This window comes from Dendrobates tinctorius, unplaced genomic scaffold (genome assembly GCF_039654945.1).
Source record: "Dendrobates tinctorius isolate UK_male_01 unplaced genomic scaffold, ASM3965494v1 ptg000086l, whole genome shotgun sequence".
Classification (NCBI taxonomy): domain Eukaryota; kingdom Metazoa; phylum Chordata; class Amphibia; order Anura; family Dendrobatidae; genus Dendrobates; species Dendrobates tinctorius.
This window is the reverse complement of record NW_027361754.1, coordinates 11142672-11161260: the sequence shown is the minus strand read 5'-3', so window position 1 is coordinate 11161260 and position 18589 is coordinate 11142672. Positions and strand designations below refer to the sequence as shown.

General features: G+C 43.2%; 1 protein-coding gene across 4 annotated transcripts in view; it reads left to right on the top strand.

Moving 5' to 3' along the window:
• DRAXIN (dorsal inhibitory axon guidance protein) overlaps positions 1–18589 on the top strand; it is a 60092-nt gene that overhangs the window by 15502 nt on the left and 26001 nt on the right. For 2 of the 4 annotated variants that reach the window (XM_073585042.1, XM_073585041.1), the window contains exon 3: positions 16944–17366. In XM_073585042.1, coding sequence (XP_073441143.1) covers positions 16961–17366 — 406 coding nt within the window. In that variant the 5' untranslated portion in view covers positions 16944–16960. Of the gene's footprint in view, positions 1–2411; positions 2543–16943; positions 17367–18589 lie in introns of those variants that run through there. The other 2 variants (XM_073585044.1, XM_073585043.1) reach the window with 2 other exon arrangements.

The following is an 18589-nucleotide window of genomic DNA, read 5'->3' as shown; positions in this document are numbered from 1 at the left end:
TATAATATATATACACACAATATATATTTATATACAGTGTCTTGCAAAAGTATTCGGCCCCCTGGAACTTTTCAGCCTTTTCCCACATATCATGCTTCAAACATAAATATACCAAATGTAAATTTTTGGTGAAGAATCAACAACAAGTGGGACACAATTGTGAAGTTGAACGAAATTTATTGGTTATTTTACATTTTTGTGGAAATACAAAAACTGAAAAGTGGGGCGTGCAATATTATTCAGCCCCTTTACTTTCAGTGCAGCAAACTCACTCCAGAAGCTCATTGTGGATCTCTGAATGATCCACTGTTGTCCTCAATGACTAATGATGATAAAGATAATCCACCTGTATTGGCACCTCTCCATTATTAACCCTGCTTAATGTCACCCTTCAATAGCAAGGTTACATTAACCAATTATTAACCCATGAGCCACCACTAAGGGCAATTAGAATAGAGAGGCTAAGTGCCAGAAAAAGCAAAAATACCGCGGGAGCCCACGCAATTTTTTTCTGTGATTATACCTTTAATTTAATCCCTAGAGTTCCAAATTTTTCCTAACACACACTAAACAATTTAATAAACACTGACATATATAAATCATTTTGATATGACATGGTTTACTATATGTAAACCATGTGTCATATCCTGTCGGTTTCTGCAATTATTTTACAGAACCCGACAGTTGAATTAACGGCTATTTTGATATATATATATCTCTAACAAATATATATGTGTGCATGAAGATGTGATTCCTGATAAGGCAAAGGATGAAGATGGGCTTCATGATAAGACAAATGATGAAGATGGGATTCCTGAAAAGGCAGACCGTGAGGATGGGATTCCTGATAAGGCAGAGGATGAAGATGGGATTCCTGATAAGGCAGAGGATGAAGATGGGATTCCTGATAAGGCAAAGGATGAAGATGGGATTCCTGAAAAGGCAGACTGTGAGGATGGGATTCCTTATAAGGCAGAGGATGAAGATGGGATTCCTGATAAGGCAGAGGATGAAGATGGGATTCCTGATAAGGCAGAGGATGAAGATGGGATTCCTGATAAGGCAGAGGATGAAGATGGGATTCCTGATAAGGCAGAGGATGAAGAGGGGATTCCTGATAAGGCAGAGGATGAAGATGGGATTCCTGATAAGGCAAAGGATGAAGATGGGATTCCTGAAAAGGCAGACTGTGAGGATGGGATTCCTGATAAGGCAGAGGATGAAGATGGGATTCCTGATAAGGCAGAGGATGAAGATGGGATTCCTGATAAGGCAGAGGATGAAGATGGAATTCCTGATAAGGCAGAGGATAAAGAGCGGATTGGATTTCTGATAAGGCAGAGGATGAAGATGGGATTCCTGATAAGGCAGAGGATGAAGATGGGATTCCTGATAAGGCAAAGGATGAAGATGGGATTCCTGAAAAGGCAGACCGTGAGGATGGGATTCCTGATAAGGCAGAGGATGAAGATGGGATTCCTGATAAGGCAGAGGATGAAGAGGGGATTCCTGATAAGGCAGAGGAAGAAGAGGGGATTCCTGATAAGGCAGAGGATGAAGATGGGATTCCTGATAAGGCAGAGGATGAAGATGGGATTCCTGAAAAGGCAGAGGATGAAGATGGGGCTCCTGATAAGGCAGAGGATGAAGATGGGATTCCTGATAAGGCAGACCGTGAGGATGGGATTACTGATAAGGCAGAGGATGAAGATGGGATTCCTGATAACGCAGAGTGTGAAGATGGGATTCCTGATAAGGCAGAGCGGTTAAGCTTTTGTGTTAACTATTTCCTTTCCAGGGCACACAGCTTAGAAGGAACGGTACAGTGCTCAGATAGTATTGCTCAGAAGGCAGATCTTTAAGATACCATTAATAATACGGTAGATAATGAAGGTGTCATTTCTCATAAGGCAGAGCATGAAGTCATTTATGGGCAGTAATGGGTAACAGATCAGGGGGCACAGATCAGGTCACTGGTCAGCTCTACCACCCCATTCCTTTGCCTGGCATTTTATTTCCAGTGTATTCTCAGCCTGGAGAGACTGTGCCCCCCACAGGGATCCAGGCTTAGAAGGTCTGCAGGTCACTGTCCAGATGTCCGGACAGATGTGCTGCCCCCCAGCCTCACGCCTAGGACAGAGGAGCAGCCACAACATCCAGATCCTGACATCTTTTGTCTTCCTCCCTTTCTCTTCTTTGTGTATGTTCATTCTCTCTTCAGCAGTCCCTGATCTCCTGTCTACCTTCTGTCTGTCCCTTTCTCTCTCCATCTCCTGATCTATACACTGATACCAGTGACATTGTGTCCTGAACTCCTCTGAACTCTCCACCACTATTGTCTCCTCTTCTCCCCAGTCACCTTGGTACCTGCTGCTGATATTTAGGGTTCAGCCCCCCCATGTCCTCTCCATCCTCCTCCTCCACTCCTCCCTGCCCCTCCTACATCTCTCTCTCCCCTGCTGATGCTGGAGAGGATTTTAGTGGAGCAGAAGACAGGTAGTCAAGGAGGAGAAGACAGAGAAGAGTCAGGGCTGCAGGTCTGGTGAGAGTCCTCCATTCCTTTGCCTTCATCTGATATTTCTCTGTTATTTCCTGCGCTCCTCTGTCTCTTCTTCTGATTTCCACTTCTAAGTTCCCTGTTCCTCTCCCTTCACAGACAGTGGCTGGTATAGGTGGTCACCACCAGCCTCTATGGGCATTGATCATTCACTTCACTCCTCTGATACATTACTTATTGTCGGTACATTGTAGCAATCCTCTTCTCTCTCTTTCCTTCTGTCTTTTGTATAGAGGGGGTGGGGAGATTTGTAGAAATCTTAAGTGTTATTCTCTTACTTAACATGGGAACAGCTGTCATTTATAACTTACTGATATATTAGTGATCTCATAGTGTTGTAGACTTCTATTTGCAGTCCCATGTAAAATTAAAGATCCATGTGCTGCTACCTTTGGAGTTGTGTCAAATAACAAGCTCAGCTCTGCTGCATCCGATGGGATACATTAATGGTGGGAATGTGAGATCATCTGTATTGTGCTACAACATACGAGGTTTGCATTGTGAGAGTGTACGAGTGTTTATATGTGTATGCATGGATGTGTGTATATATATATGTATATTGCTACGACAGCTGTATGTATGGATATATATATGCATGTGTGCAATCACTGTAAATGTGATGTGGGGAATTGCTAATAGGGGATGATGTCATTAAATAAACTTTATAAGCCGCAGCAAAAGATAATAAAAAAGCTATATATTTTGTTATACATTACTAAATTAAAAAAATCATGAAAAGAAATCATAATTATTTAATGGAATATTTGTTATGACAAAATATAATATGGATCATAAATGACTACATACAGATCTAAAAATATAAAAATCTTAATGATCATTTTATTGATGGAATTTCATAAAAGAAATAGTCTGAGATGATCGGTGCGATGTTGGACTTCAGATTGGACCCGTTCTCCTCCCTGATTGTAATAATCTCGGCAATTATGAGACAGATCGGATTAGATTACCGTATGTGAGATTGAATCAAGTTTTTTGAAAGGTGTAACAAAGATTTTTCAAATTGTGCCCCTTCTGCTTTATCTGCTTCCAGTCTCTCCTAGAAGGAGGTCCAGTAGAAGAAGTCATTTCCTTGTGGTCATGGCTGAGGGCGGACACTAATGTTGGGTTTAGAGGGGTGAAGTCTTGGGGCTGTCAGTGTTTGGCTCTCCAGACTTGGCACCTTGCTTTTCTCGGGGAAGAGTCCAGGAAAGAGTCATTCTGATACTATTACTTGGTCACAATTCTCTAGTATCATTCTTAATTTGGGGCAGAACTGGCCAACCCTTATCCCTCGTTCACCAAACTTTTCACTGGGGCAGAAGCCGTTTCATGGCCTCCACCAAACTCTTGATTTGACCACCCGATGGAGCAGAATATATATCTTCTTCTCCAGGGTCCATTGGTGGCTACCTCACTCCTGTCCGGCCAGTGCTTGGCATCCTGTAGGTGACCTGAGGTTTGTGGACAACTGCTCAACCATGGAGACCCCAAAGCATGAAGCCCCCAATGAAAGAGCAGTGCGATCTGTTGTGATTGGGAAAGAGCAATCTATCAGGATGAACTGACTTGTAGGAAAAGTGTCAGTGGTGCCATGATGACCCGGTCCTTGGCTATTGAGGGCACCATCTTAGTCTTGGGTGTAGCTGTACTAGCCACGTCCACTAATTAGAAGGGGGTCACATACTTTGGTTCTGTAGGTTTTTACTATATGTGTCCATCTGGTCAGTCATCTGTTCCATTCAGGTCATCGATCTTGTGTGACCCCATAGATGGAAATGGACACAACCCTCTTAAAACCGGCTTATAGGTCCCCTGATGTCAGCCATTGTGTCTGCTCCATATGGTTTCCCAAATAAAGTCTAAACCCCCCACCCCTCATTAGTTAAACTAGGACCATTAAACTCAATGGTCCTCATCCCCCTTGAGGACCCCCGTCCTCATTACACTACCTGCCAATCAAAATTGGTCAATGTGCAATAATATTTCCCCTCCTTGTTGCAGGACATCAGTGGGTGAGGGTACACTGGCAGATGCTTACCTACTTACTGATGGTTTCCTAGCATCACCACTATATTGCTGAGCTGGTACTTGTGCCCTATAGTGCTGATTTTTGTATAATATAGCGCTCACATTGGATCTGCCCTAGACATAGTTCTCTAATTTTACCTATTAATTGGGGGGGTCTCAATTGTTAATTACCCTCCAATATTAAGTGGTGATGACGATATAATGTCCAGAGTAAAATGAACTTCAGCGATCGCTGGTCTATGACCGGACACACGTCTGACCATCACTTTTGGGTGCGTTTCTCCTTTAAGTTAGAACAAAGATAAAACCTCTATGGATCTGTCAGAGCAAATTGCTTAACTCAGCGCCAACATCTAAGGCCCCCGCCCCGTCCCCCCTGCTTACAAAGTCATGGCAGAATCGCTTACACAGATGATCCGGCTATAGACCCGCACCCCTCCTCCGGTGTACGGCCACGTATTGATTATGTAAATGTCACGGTGATATTGGATGCGGCCGTGTCTCTGTAGTCACTGCTGATGCTTCTAATTACTATATATGACTGTATTATGCACAGTCCCTGGGGGGCCGCACTGGGTCCAGGGTGCGGCCCCCCCCACACATTCGCAGGAGTCTTCTCTGGATCCACGACCCAAATCAATTCTTATAGGTTGTATGTGATATATGGCAGCATTATGTGCTGTAATCATACCGCTGCTACTGGTCAAAAATGGCGTCTCGTTTACTATAGTATCCCATTGGGGTTATAGTCGTACCGGGGCCAAAAAGTCCCTTTGCCCCATAAGAGAAGAGCAGTGAGATGGTTATGGCCCCCATAGGGGATCACAAAGTGCAACAATGGCAAATTGCAGCCAAAAAATGTTTGTTTTTATTATTTGAAAGCTCTATAGATATGGATGGAGCTATAGAAAGAGCCGCTAATAAATGCTGAAACCCCCGGCAGCCTCCTCTCGCGGCCCCCGACACCTCACATGTCCCCAGATTATAGACACAGCACTCGGGGCCGACTGGTATAAATAAGTAATGGTGTAATAGACGGCCCTGGTGGCCCGGGGGCACTGTGATGGGATTTGCTCTGACTTTCCTTTATTATAAAGGCATAAAGTGCAAGAGTCAATAAATGAGAGGGTGGTGATCACCCCGGTGTACATATCTATGTACAAATCTACCGTATGTACTGATATACAGCAGCCAGGAAGGGGATGACAATTCTGACATTTTGTTATTTTAAAATGAAAAGTTCTGCAACTTTCTACGAATCTTTTGTGTCCTTATTCGTCACCATTTTCTAGATTTTTGCTTGGTGTCAGTGAATAAGAACATCCAGAGATAGACGAGTTGTCTGGATGGACCTTTCACTTCTCACAGCTGAGGGTTTGTCACTATTGTATCCAGTATCAAAAAATGCTCAGTGGGCTAAAAAAAAACAGATGTAACCCCACAACTCTCTTCTAGTTTGTTACAATGTGTCAGTGCAGGTGAACATGATCAGTCTGGAGTCTGGTACTGGATGAGATGAAAGGAGGCGATTTCCTCAGCAGCACAGAGGGTTTTAGGAGAGGAGTGCGCTGATCTTGATATGTTAGAACAGGGCTATATGTCAGGGGAGCTGTGCCGTCATTCAAGGAGTATAGGACGCAGAGTCTTCAGCAGCGCAGAGTATTTCAGGTACAGACATTAATTTAAAGCTCCCAGACCCCAATGAAAACTCTACCATGAGGGTTCGCAGAGAAACCAGTCCCAGACCCCTGTCCCACTTATAGCCCCTATTTTGGGAGAGGGCAGAGCTGGTCTTGTGACAGGGCAGATTTTGTGAGGAGTGAAGGGAGAGCAGGATCCCCCTGCAGCACAGAGTATTTCAGGAGATGCTAATCCTGCAGGAGGCAGGGAGCTGCCGCTCATGTGATGATGTTGGTAAGGACAAGGCTACACGTCACAGGGGCATAATGTGAGATGGAGGTTAGAGGGAACTGGAAGAAGCAGAGTTTGAAAGCAGCACAGAGTATTTCAGGAGATAAATATTCTGGTGGAGGGAGACGATTGCAAATAATTTTAGAAAACTCAACCAGCGTTGTCTACAAGGCCGTGTGAGAGTAGGTCGTAGTTTGGGGTGGACTGATGGCTTCGTCCCTGGGTGGTACTGCGCACAGACAGATGGACAGACCGCCAGCCATTCCCCATTTGTCACACATTAAGGCCCCATTGTGTGGTCCCAGGCTGGCGGCATTATCTGGTCCTGCAGCATGTGTTATCGTACATCTATCTCGGCTGTAGCTTTAATTACAAGTGTAATTAATCATCCGCCGCTGACTGGGCATCCATCACCTTTATTATTAAAATGCCGATTTTTGCATCTTCGATAAAAAGCAGACATAGGAGGAATGTCAGCGCCATCGGAGGGGCATTATAGAGGGGCGCACGTCGCTGGTGGGAATTCAGGGGGGTCCTCTCTAACAGCGGGTGCTATTACGCTTTCCATAATAATTAAATAAAAACAGCATAAATCACAGATGGCAAATCAGAAATCCTATTTATATCGATAGCAACAGGCGGACATCACTGCGGCGAGGTGCGGGGGTCTCGAGTATCAGCAGTAATATCTCCTCGCCAAGATGCCAATTACCAATTCATCCAAACTGTATCTGGGGGCCAACTGGACAGCAGGAAAATTACCGCCATAGAGTGTCATGTCCATGGACACAAAAAGGAAAAACCATCCTGCCACCCAGTATCCTCCCGGGGGGGCAGGAACATAAAATGCCTTTACCCAATCAAAGCTGGTGTAACTTTAAGCTTTTGGGCCCCGATGCAAAATCCCCAACTTTAATAGTATGGGTCTTCTCATATGTGCCAAAGGGGGCTTTTAGGGTCTCACCTAGGCTACAGGGTGTCTGCTTCCCCTGTGGTTACCTCCACAGGGACACAATACTTTACTGGATTTGTGAATAAATTACGCGCCAAGATTTAATCCCTAAGCCTTTCCTAGTTGTATCTAAAAGCTTCCCAAAAATTACTTTTTTTTAAGGTAAATTGGTATAGACCCATATTGGGCTACATTTGTCTTAAAGGGAGCCATTATATCCCCAAGCATTGATGACGCATCAAAAACATGCCACAATCAAGCGGGGTGCTATATAAAAGAGATAGGGAAGAGTCACCCTTTATGTACAGACGGGACAGGCAACGACAGCGCTCGCGTCTCTTGAATATTTCACCAGTGTTGAATGGGGCATAGCCATAATGAACGCGTCGGTTACTGCAAACTAGACCCTGGTGCTGGAGGGGCCCAAATTCGTACTTAGAAGTCACAAAAAACTTGGTCATTTATGCCCCACCCTAGAAAGGACCCAAAATGGAAAGAGGAGACCTGTTACAGATTTTGCACTGGGGTTGAGTAACTTTGAGTTTACACCTCATAGATGGATCTACTTTTAAAAGAGTTAAAAAATGGGGGTATTTGCTATAGCAACAGGGCCTGACTTCGGGCTGTAAAGACCCCAGAGCGGGGGCATCTGCTGCTCGGCACCCCTTTAGTTTACTAATGCCAACTTCTCAATGAGGGAGACCTTGCACTGCGTGAGTTTCTGTAAGATTTGGGTGGTGCCCACAAGATTTGCCACCTCTTCTTGGAGCACAGGTGATCTCCCCTTTTTTGTGGGAGCCTCCCAAATATTTTGGAAGTGTCGGTAAAGTATTTTCTTGCTGCATTTGTACTTTCCCGTGGATTCAAAATGCATCACCCCTTTCTTTGTACTGTACCAGTATAACTATACCCCAGTGTGCCAATGTATCACACACCAGGGGTGAACATTTTGCCTCCTTTCTCCAACAATTTGCTAAAAATATCAAGAAAATACAAGTTATAACCAGAGAATATTATATATATATATTTTTTTTTTTATTACCATACACCCTAAACATAAAATTTTAGTTATAATTTACTGATTTATATATTTTATATATTTTTTATGTAATTTTTTCTTTACTATAATCTTATGATATTTTGTAAACCATGAATTTTTCTCGAAAATCTGAATTGTGAAAGGATTAATCGTGAAGCTATTTGGCTTCTTTTTTTTACCTCCCCTGATTTTTGCTCTAGATGCTGCCTTCTATATAAGAGAAGGGGTCACCGGCTATTATTTGGGCCCTTTAGGCCTGTCTGCACAACATGAGATAAAAAAATACAAGAAATAATAGCGTTGGCGCTTTGTAGCCTGTAGCGCTGCACACGGGTCATGCTCTCAAGTCTGTCGATTTCTCATAAAATCCTCTGCGGAGCATGGGAAGAGAGGAGAACAAAGGGCCGGAGCGCCCGTCTGACCACCACAGCTGCCTCTTCTTCTTCCCCGCCAATGTCTTTTTTTGCTGAATCCCATCCTCCCCTTTAATATCAGATCCAGAAAGCGACAATGTGGCCACCGCAGAGCGGACGCGGCGTGTGCACGGGCAGGGGAGCGGATCTTTGATGTTTAATTCAAGCTCCCTGTGAAGTCCTTGGTCTAGCCAAGTCTCTGAATTTATGGAAAGTAGACATGGTCTCGTCCTCATAACAACACAATAAACACGGCTAGACCCCCGAGGTCTGATTCATGCAGGAAACACTTTGGACTCTGACAACCGGTAACAAGGACACAATCCTGCGGCTGTAAATCCGAACATACGGCCGTGTACCATGAGAATCCCAAATAATCAAGAGGCATTGGGAATAAGCCCCCTTACCCTACATGGAGAGAGCAGCAGTCCTTAAATGGGGCATCTAGTTTATGAAACTAATTGCAAAACTTATGTTAGGGCAGTTGCTATTGAGACAATACAACGCTCAGGATGCAACATCTTGTCCAAAATCATATGGAGGAGAGTGGGAGATCCATTCAAGACCCTCATCTACTAGAAGGGTGTGTAGCGCGCTGGAGGACTCAACATCTCTGTGCATTGCATGGACCCCTAAGGCACTGTGTCATTCTTCATTTCTCCTGGTGGCACTGCAGGGAAATCGAACACTTGCTCTTGATCCCTCCAGGACAATCAGTGATCATTTTATTACTGTTACCATAGAAAGAGATTATCCAAAGTGAACAAACCCTTTAATTATTCCTCACTTTTTAAGTTAGAAACTCCACTCATTTTTTTTTTTTTATTTCAGATCAGTTGTATCTGTTGCTGGGAAAGCTGAGTGACAACCATTATTGTCACCAGGGTCGAACTTGTCACCTAGTGTCCAAAAAAAAGGTCCTTCTTTTTTCCCAGAAACAGCGCCACTCTTGTTCATAGGTTGTGCCTGGTATTGCAGCTCAGGCCCATTTAGAGCCTATACCACTAGGTGTCAGCCGATATATCCAACTTTAACGCTATTATAGGCACTATTAACTAGTGTTTCACCTTCAGTTCCCATATCTTGGCATGTAGATAATTCTGCCATTTACAAACCTGGGACTATTGGCTGACCCTAGTGCCAGCTATAATGGTGGACATATTGCCTAGAGGATGACTCAAGGACTGAGTATCTTGGAGGGAAATGTTAAGTAATGTAATCAGCGACTCCGGATTGTAGTATTTGGTCCTCGGAGTTACCTCCTTAGTCGCTGTCATCCTCTGAATATACTTGACAACTCTTCAGAAAAGTCCGAAAAGCTCCTGAAAACTTCTAGAAAAGAAAAAAAAAATCTCCAATTTCTTGATTAAACCACCCAAAGCCTCCAGGAAAAAAAAACAGCAATTCTGGAAGGTTTTTGTTCTTTGGTGTCCAGTCGGACTTCGGGGTAGGCAGGGATGGTGTTTGGGGGCAAGGGATCCTTATGTAGGATTACCATCTGCTAAAGACAGCAACGATTTCCAGATGTTTAAAGAAGATGTGTCACTACTCTTTTGCCATAAATTATGTTTTTCTTTGTTTTTAAGTGGATGTAAATCTGGCTGTTCTCCTAAATCCGGCGTTGTTTTTCTTTGCTACCACACCTCTCTGTTCCTGAGATACCTACGGCCTTTTTTTCCTTGAATCTAATTCTAGTTTTGTTAACCAACTGGGAATGGTTCTTCAAGAAAACGCCTACAAAGTGGAGCTGACAACACCACCCAATTGGATAAAAGGACTAGTTTTATTTAGACAGGGAAGAGGAGGTCACATTTCAGGAATGGAGAAGCACGGAATCAAAAGAAACACATCACCGGGATTTAGGAGAACAGCGGCATTTACACCAGGTTAAAAAAATTACAAGTGACAGGTCTTCTAAAAGATTTATTCCCCAAAATAAAATTGATCCCTTATCTTTTGGATGGGGGATAACTTTCTGATCACTGGTGGTCCGACTTCTGGGTTCCTCAGCAGGTGCAAGATCTGGATTTTGGAACTCGGAGAACAGGGCTTTGTAGATGATCCTAAAAAGAGCAAAAGTGCCCAGCCTCCACTCCATATATTGTCTACAGCCTGTCCCAAGGAGACCTCTGCTCCATTCAGGATGGGGTGGCTAAACCAAGTTCTTGGGTTCCAAACGTTCATTCTGGCAAAGCTGACGGTCCCAAATGTAGATGTCCTTCAAGATAGCATAACTTATTTTTTTTTGGGGGGGGGGGGGGATAACCCTTTAAAGACTAAGTTTAAGTTCAGAAGTCTTGGAAAGTTGTCTGGAGACCCCTGGGAGTGCCATGATGATGGCCATAACTATCCAGTCCTTGGGGCAGCGCAGCAATCGCAGGATGATTGATCCCGATCTTCCCCAGATAGCCATAACCGTGAGATCTAATGAATTCCATATTGAGAACAGTGTTTAATATTTGATGGCACATTTACATAAGGTGAGATAACACGGGGGTAATTAATGGATTAGCACTTATGCAGGCGGGTTACAGAGAATTGGACGGGGGGGTGCGCAGTGCCAGGATGCCACGTTGGTGCCAGCTGGGTGGAAGGATGGTGACTGCAGCAGCTGTGCAAGCCTGGCAGAAAGCTTAGTATATTGGAGAGCACCCAAGGGAAAGAGGCGCTCTATCCGAATAAGTTGAGCAGCAGGGAAGGAATAAATTGGAGAGAAGAAAATGAAAAGGAAACATCACAATGATTAATTACACTAATTTGCATGTGAATCTGGAGCACAATTTATATCAGCAGATTGTACCCGGGTCTGTCAATGCCAGAATACTCCATACCTCAGATACCCCCATCATCGCCGCTGGATCCTTTACACTACCTGCTTCTCGTCTCATTGCCATATCATGGTCACTATGTGTTGGAAGCCACAGGACCCGTCACCCATCTCCTCCTGTGATCCCGAGCGCAGAGCTGGCACACACTGCAGAGTCTATCTCCAGTCCTGGATTCATTCCCAGCGGGACAAGCTGATCAAGGAAACTTAATTTGATGGATATATTCAAATCAGGTGGCCCTATCCCAATTTGCATAATTTTTAGATAACATATTTGATGACAATGTGTCTTTCAATTTTCTTCCCATTATCATTATTAGCCAAGTTGACTTACGAGGTGCCAAGTCCCTCTGGAGGAATGTGGCTCTAGATGGCGATACAAAGGCGAAGGGGACAGAGAGAACTCGCTAGGCACATAACGATTTGGTAAGAAAGGACGTCACTCAGCTGTCCCAGACCCCGGAAGGGCAGTTATTCCAAGTTATTGGAAATAAGACTTTATTATATTTCCTGGTCAGTCAGTAGTCAGGATTTAGACTTATCAAATGTTTGAAAATGGGAATTTAAGATGGCGATATGCAATCTGGAGGAGCAGTAGGTGCACAATGTCAATTTGGACGACTCATTTAGAATAATACCATATAGTGCCGCAATAGTCAAATAGAGTTCACATTAGTGCCCCTGTTCCAGTCTGTCATCTCAATACTGAAGATATCACAGCTAGAGTTGAGCGAATTTGTTCAGGTTTCCTCTTATTCGGCAAGCTATAGCGCTTACCGAATAAGCTTCAGAGGGAAGCCGGCTACCTGGATTGCGCCAGCTGATCGGCTCCGCAGCTGCATGTGTCGTGGCTGTGTGCCTGGGTGTTGGGCTCTCCGTTCATGTGCTGTGACTGACACAGTGGCGACACATGCAGCTGCGGAGCCGATCAGTTGATCAGCCGACGCGATCCAGGAAGCCGGGTTCCCTCTGCAGCTTATTCGGTAAGCGCTAAAACTTGCCGAATAAGAGGGAACCCGAACACATTCACTCGACTCTAATCACAGCACCTGACAAGACTTCAATTACTTTGTCCAAAGTGGACAACCCCTTTAAATTTCATAAGGATGGCTGGGTGGTTAAGTCCTAGCACTGCAGGTCTTGATTAGATGCAGCTGACTTTAGCATTGCCTAAGAACCAGGGCCTGTGTTTACTAGGTGTGTTAGTCTGCTGGATGAAACAGAGTCGAGTGTGCAGGAGCTGGTGAGTGACCAGCCAAAATGTGAGCTGTAGCTAGGAGAGAGACAAGCCAGGGTCTCTATCTGCAGGGGTCAGCTTGGAAGCTAAGCAATCTGTGTGTTGGCGCTATAGAGTAACATGTGGAAGCTGCAGCCTGTTCAATGTGAACTGTGCCTGGAGTTGAACACTTATGTTTTGCACTGAAAGCTGCTGAAACTCGGACTGAAGGGGATGCCGAGACTGGTAGATCATGTGTCTTCTGAAAGCACTTCCAGTATCAGTGGTGCACACCGCAGACCTTCACATAGTGCGACTTTAACATGGTTCTACTCTGGCCAGATGACTGATGAAGGTCATGTTTTGACCAAAAAATCTCTTATTTGTTTCTGGATTTTTTACATTCAATAAATTTCTCTTAATTACACCTATATGGTTGCCAAGTGTTTCTCAATTACAGTTGATGGATTTTGTTACCCTACTTGTGCACCACTGTGATTCCTGAAGGGCCATGTTTTCCTCTTATACATGTAATCTGTTCTGGTGATCGTGCACTGACATATATGTACTGCTGAACAATCTGTTTATTTGCCTTGGAGTTTTATGAAAGCAACAAAACTGCACACGTTTGGACCAAACCACATTACATGTGAGAACGCTGTCCAATGCCCAACTGAGGGAGTAAATCCCTGAACTATAAATACAGTCTTGGCCGAAAGTGTTGACACCCTTGAAATTGTTCCAGAAAATGAAGTATTTCTCCCAGATAATTATTACAATTACAACTTTTGTTATACACGTGTTCAATTTCCTTTGTGTCTATTGGAACAATACAAAAATCTGAGGTAAACAAAGGCAAATTGGACATAATTTCACACAAAACTCCAAAAATTGGCTGGACAAAATTGTTGGCACCTTAGTGCTTAGTAATTGGCTGCACACCCTTTGGAATAAATAACTGCAATCAATCGCTTCCTATAGCCATCTCCAAGCTTCTTACTCCTCTCACCTGCAGTTTTGGATGATTCTTCTTTTGCAAACTGCTCCAGGTCATATATGTGAAGATTCCTTCTGCCAACAGCAATTTTAAGATCTCTACACAGGTGATCAATGGGATTTAGATCCGGACTCATTGCTGCCACTTCAGAACTCTCCAGCGCTTTGTTTCCATCCATTTCTGGGGGCTTCTTGAAGTATGTTTGGGGTCATTGTCCTGCTGGAAGACCTGTAACGCAAACCCAGCTTTCTGACTCTGGCCACCCAAAATCGTTTGTTCATTTTCAGATTTCATAATGCTTTGCACACAGTCAGGGCACCCAGTGCCAGAGGCAGTAAAACAACCCCAAAACATATTTGCGCCTCCACCATATTTGACTGTAGGTACTGTGTTCTTTGTAGTTTTCGGTGGACAGTAGAATGATGTGCTTTACCAAAAAGCTCTATCTTGGACTCATCTGTCCACAAGACACTATCCCAGCAGGATTGTGACTCGCATACATTTCGTCAGACTGCAGTCTAGCTTTTTCATGTCTCTGTGTCAGCAGCAGGGTTGTCTTGGGTCTGCTGCCATAGCGTTTAATTTCATTCTTATGTTGACACATAGTTTGCGCTGATACTGATGCACCCTGAGCCTGCAGGGCAGCTTGAATTTCTTTGGGACTTGATTGGGGCTGCTTATCCTCCATCCAGACTGTCCTGCATTGCAATCTTTCATAAATTTTTGTCTGCCGTCCACCACCAGGGAGATTAGCTACAGTGTCATGGGTTGTAAACTTCTTGATTATGTTGCGCACCATGGACAAAGGAACATCAAGATCTCTGGAGATGGACTTGTAACTTTAAGATTGTTGATATTGTTCGACAATTTTGGTTCTTAAGTCCTCAGACAGTTCTCTTCTCCTTTTTGAGTTCTCTTGCTTAGTGTGGCACATACAGACACACAATGCAAAGATTGTGTCAAATGCACCTCTTTACATCTGGTTTCAGGTGTGATTTTCATATTGCCCACACCTGCTACTTGCCACAGGTGAGTGTGAATGAGCATCACATGTTTAAAACAAAGTTGTTTACCCACAGTTTTGGAAAGTTGGCAACAATTTTGCCAGGCCCATTTTTGGAGTTTTGTGTGAAATTCTGTTCAGTTTGCCCCTTTTCTTTGTTTTTTTTTGTGTTGTTCCAATACACACATATGAAATAAACATGTGTATAACAAAACGTGTAATTGCAATAATTTTCTGGGAGAAATACGTCATTTTCCGGAACAATTTCAAGGGTGCCAACACTTTCGGACAAGACTGTATATATACATATATAATATATGTGCCTTCGCATAGTTACAAGCTATATAATGTAGAGCGGAGATTTCCTCATTAGAGCTCCAGCCCGGACTTGACATAAATACAGTTCTCTAGATTTGTAGCACACTTGTAAGTGGCAGGAAGAAAAATGACCCCACTTGTATTACAGAGCTCATTACAAGTCCGCTGGATCAAGTCACAGCCGAGGATCTTATTACTGTCTGACGGGGAAATCAGCACCATGATCTGTAGTGGTCTCAGTGCAGCCCTCATCTGTCAGGTGGTGGAGGGGCGCTTACTACTTTCTAGAGAAAAGTGGATTATTTTTTTAATTCGAATTTTGCTGATTTTTCCCAGGAAATTCAATTTGTCGTGAAGCAATTTGCCACACATAGAAAGTTCTGCAAAATTTCGAATTGCCCTGAAAATACACGTGTGACACTATTTTATTTTTCCTTGTGCACTAATCTTATTCACTGCTGAGCTGTCACACACTATCTGTAAAGTTTCTTCTGTATTTTATGGCTTTTTCTCCCTATTTTTATGGCTAAACTATGAGCCGTGACATCCCCCACTATGCAGGTTAAACTGGCTGCTGCATTCCCTGCTTCTGCTTTTACATAGACTGTGATACTCCCTCCTGATTGGCTGTGCTATACCAATGCGAAGGATTATGGTGGTGCCCACCTAAGGCTATGTTATCTTTCTCTGGCTGATGCAATCTTCTGTGATATGTAAAATGACGCCAGATATTTTAATCGATATGTACGAAGAGAATTGCAAATTGTTTTGAATTTTTCAGGTTATTATTATTACTCTGCATTTATATAGCGCCATTTATTCCATGGCGCTTTACATGTGAAAAGGGGAAATATAGACAAGTATAGTAAACATGTGTAAGACAAGGGACACACAAGTACATAAGGAGAGGGGACCCTGCCCGCGAGGACTCACAGTCTACAGGTTCTGTAAATTCCTAAATATTCTGCACAAATTCGATCCGCATTGAATCGATTTGACCCTTTCTAGTACATTCCAATAAAAAAGTGAAAGACAAAAATCATTTGTTAGATTTATGCACATCAGCTACTGTGAGCTTTTTATAATAGACGTTCATTATACGTCAGCCTTAAATAAAAATGCGACATAAATGGCAACGTTTACGGTACAGTGCTCCCCAAAAAAAGGGTCAAATTACTCTTTACATATCTCACAGAACCAGATTCTATGACATTATAACCATGTTTGGCATTTTGCTGAAAAGGAGACTTGGGCGGAGCCTTCCTTGCTCCTCCTAACTGTCCTTTCCACCTGGATGCTAGGCACAGTAAAAAAAAAAAACCCGCTCAGAATCTGGGGTTTTATACTAATAGCTTTTACTACCCTTTTTTTTAAACCCCTGATGGGCTTCTTATCGATGAGACTGTATTTATAGATCTGCTTTCTCATGACAGAGGCACTTTCAGATGTTTCTGTGCTCCACTTCAGATTATTTTCAAGCTTTACTTTACTTTCTATACAAATGATAATTTCAAATTATCAAGCACTTGTTTTCTGTAACGTGTCTACGCCGTCCTCGCGCCATCCCTTTATGCGATTCGTTAAAAGCCCTGTAATTAATTTGCAATTTGTTAAAAAGCAGATGTTCTCCCTTTGTCGGTGTGTCCTTGATAATGACTCTCTTCTCTACGATGTATCTACAGGTGCAACGCTTTGAAAAATGCCGTATCCCTTCGGCGGACTTCTCCAGCTAGTCATCGTGCTGCTTTTAATTATGAATATGTTGATGTGTGCCAATGCATTCGAGCCCAGAGCCAAACGAAAGAAAATCTCTGAGAACAAGTATAGTGAAGATATGTGGCATCAAGTACATCCCGAGAGACCACACAGGAGGTCAGAAGCAGCCAGGAAAGATAGGACTCGTAGTGGGGTGCCATCTTATCTAGCTGGAGAGGATGCGGGGGAGTCGGGAGATAACGGGCATCTGGTCATGAGGAAGCAAGAAGGTTTCCAAAGTTTTGAATTTCCTTATCATGAGAGAGAAAATCAACCACCAGGGATTCACTCCAAGGGAAGAAAGCACAAGGAGCAAAAAAGGGGCAATCACAAGGTGAAGCACCACAGAGGTACTGTTTTTTTTCAATTCTTATTTTTTGCAGTATATTTCTGTTGTGACTAATATTTTAACACATCTTTATAGTGATCGAAGCGCCACTTATTAGATGAAGCATTCCTATTCCTCTGCAACATGGATGTAAAGCTTAGTATTCGCATTTGCATGTACTCACCTCTAGGGGGAGCTCAGGAGCTTAATGCATACTGGTTATACATTGACTTTAATAATAACTCCGTATACTGAGAGCGTCTAAATTTTTAATAGGAGTGACAGCAGCCAGGCAGAAGTTTACTGCTCAAGTGCTATTTGTAGTTTTAGCAATGTTTTCTTCAATCAATAGTACATGCAAATATAAGAAACTTTGTAATATATGTTATCAGAGAAATCTCCTTCTTTATCCACTTATGAGACACTTGTTCTCCTCCCGTTTGCTTCATTATTCACTGTGAAAAAATTGCTAAAATCTGTCTTGATGAACACAAGATGAACTTCCATCTCACTGAGATTACAGCTGTCTATGAAGATGGGAGTGGAAAGGAAAGAGAAGCAGAATGAAACAGAGAGGCACAGACACAAACTGACAGGAACTGCTGCTTTCTAGAAAACGTTTACCTCCCCTCACCCCAGAGCTGGATTCACATCTACAGTGCATAGTACTACTGTATACTACAGGTGCGAAAACAAACAAACCACTGTTCATGCATTCAAATTACCTTTGCATGGCCCAACTTCTGTGTATTTTATACCAAGTTTCCGGCTTCAAGCTTGCATTCCTGTGGCTTCAACTGCTGTATATTGTCTTCCGTGCTGAAATTGCTTTCTAGTAAGTGTCTTATCTCACCTCAGTACTGGATTCACAGCTACTCTGTTCAGTACTGCTATATAATGTTCACCATGATTCTGCTGCTTCTGAACATGTGCTACACAGAGACAGGAGAGGAGATATCCCTCATGCCTGTGTGTGCTGTGTATAGGAGACATCATAGCAGATAATCTACACCTACTAGTTCAGAGACAACTGTATATATTTACAGCAGATCCTCCTGCTCACACAGATAAGCACCCATTACTGCTGTTTCATGCAGGGAATTTTGTTTTTTCTTATCACATTGCAGGGTGTTTTTTCTTGAAGTTAAATCAGTCAAAGAAATCAGATAAAATCTCCCGCACCCACCAAATCTCTGCACGCTAAGATGACTCCCAAAAAAATACAAAAATGTCACATCCCCCTAC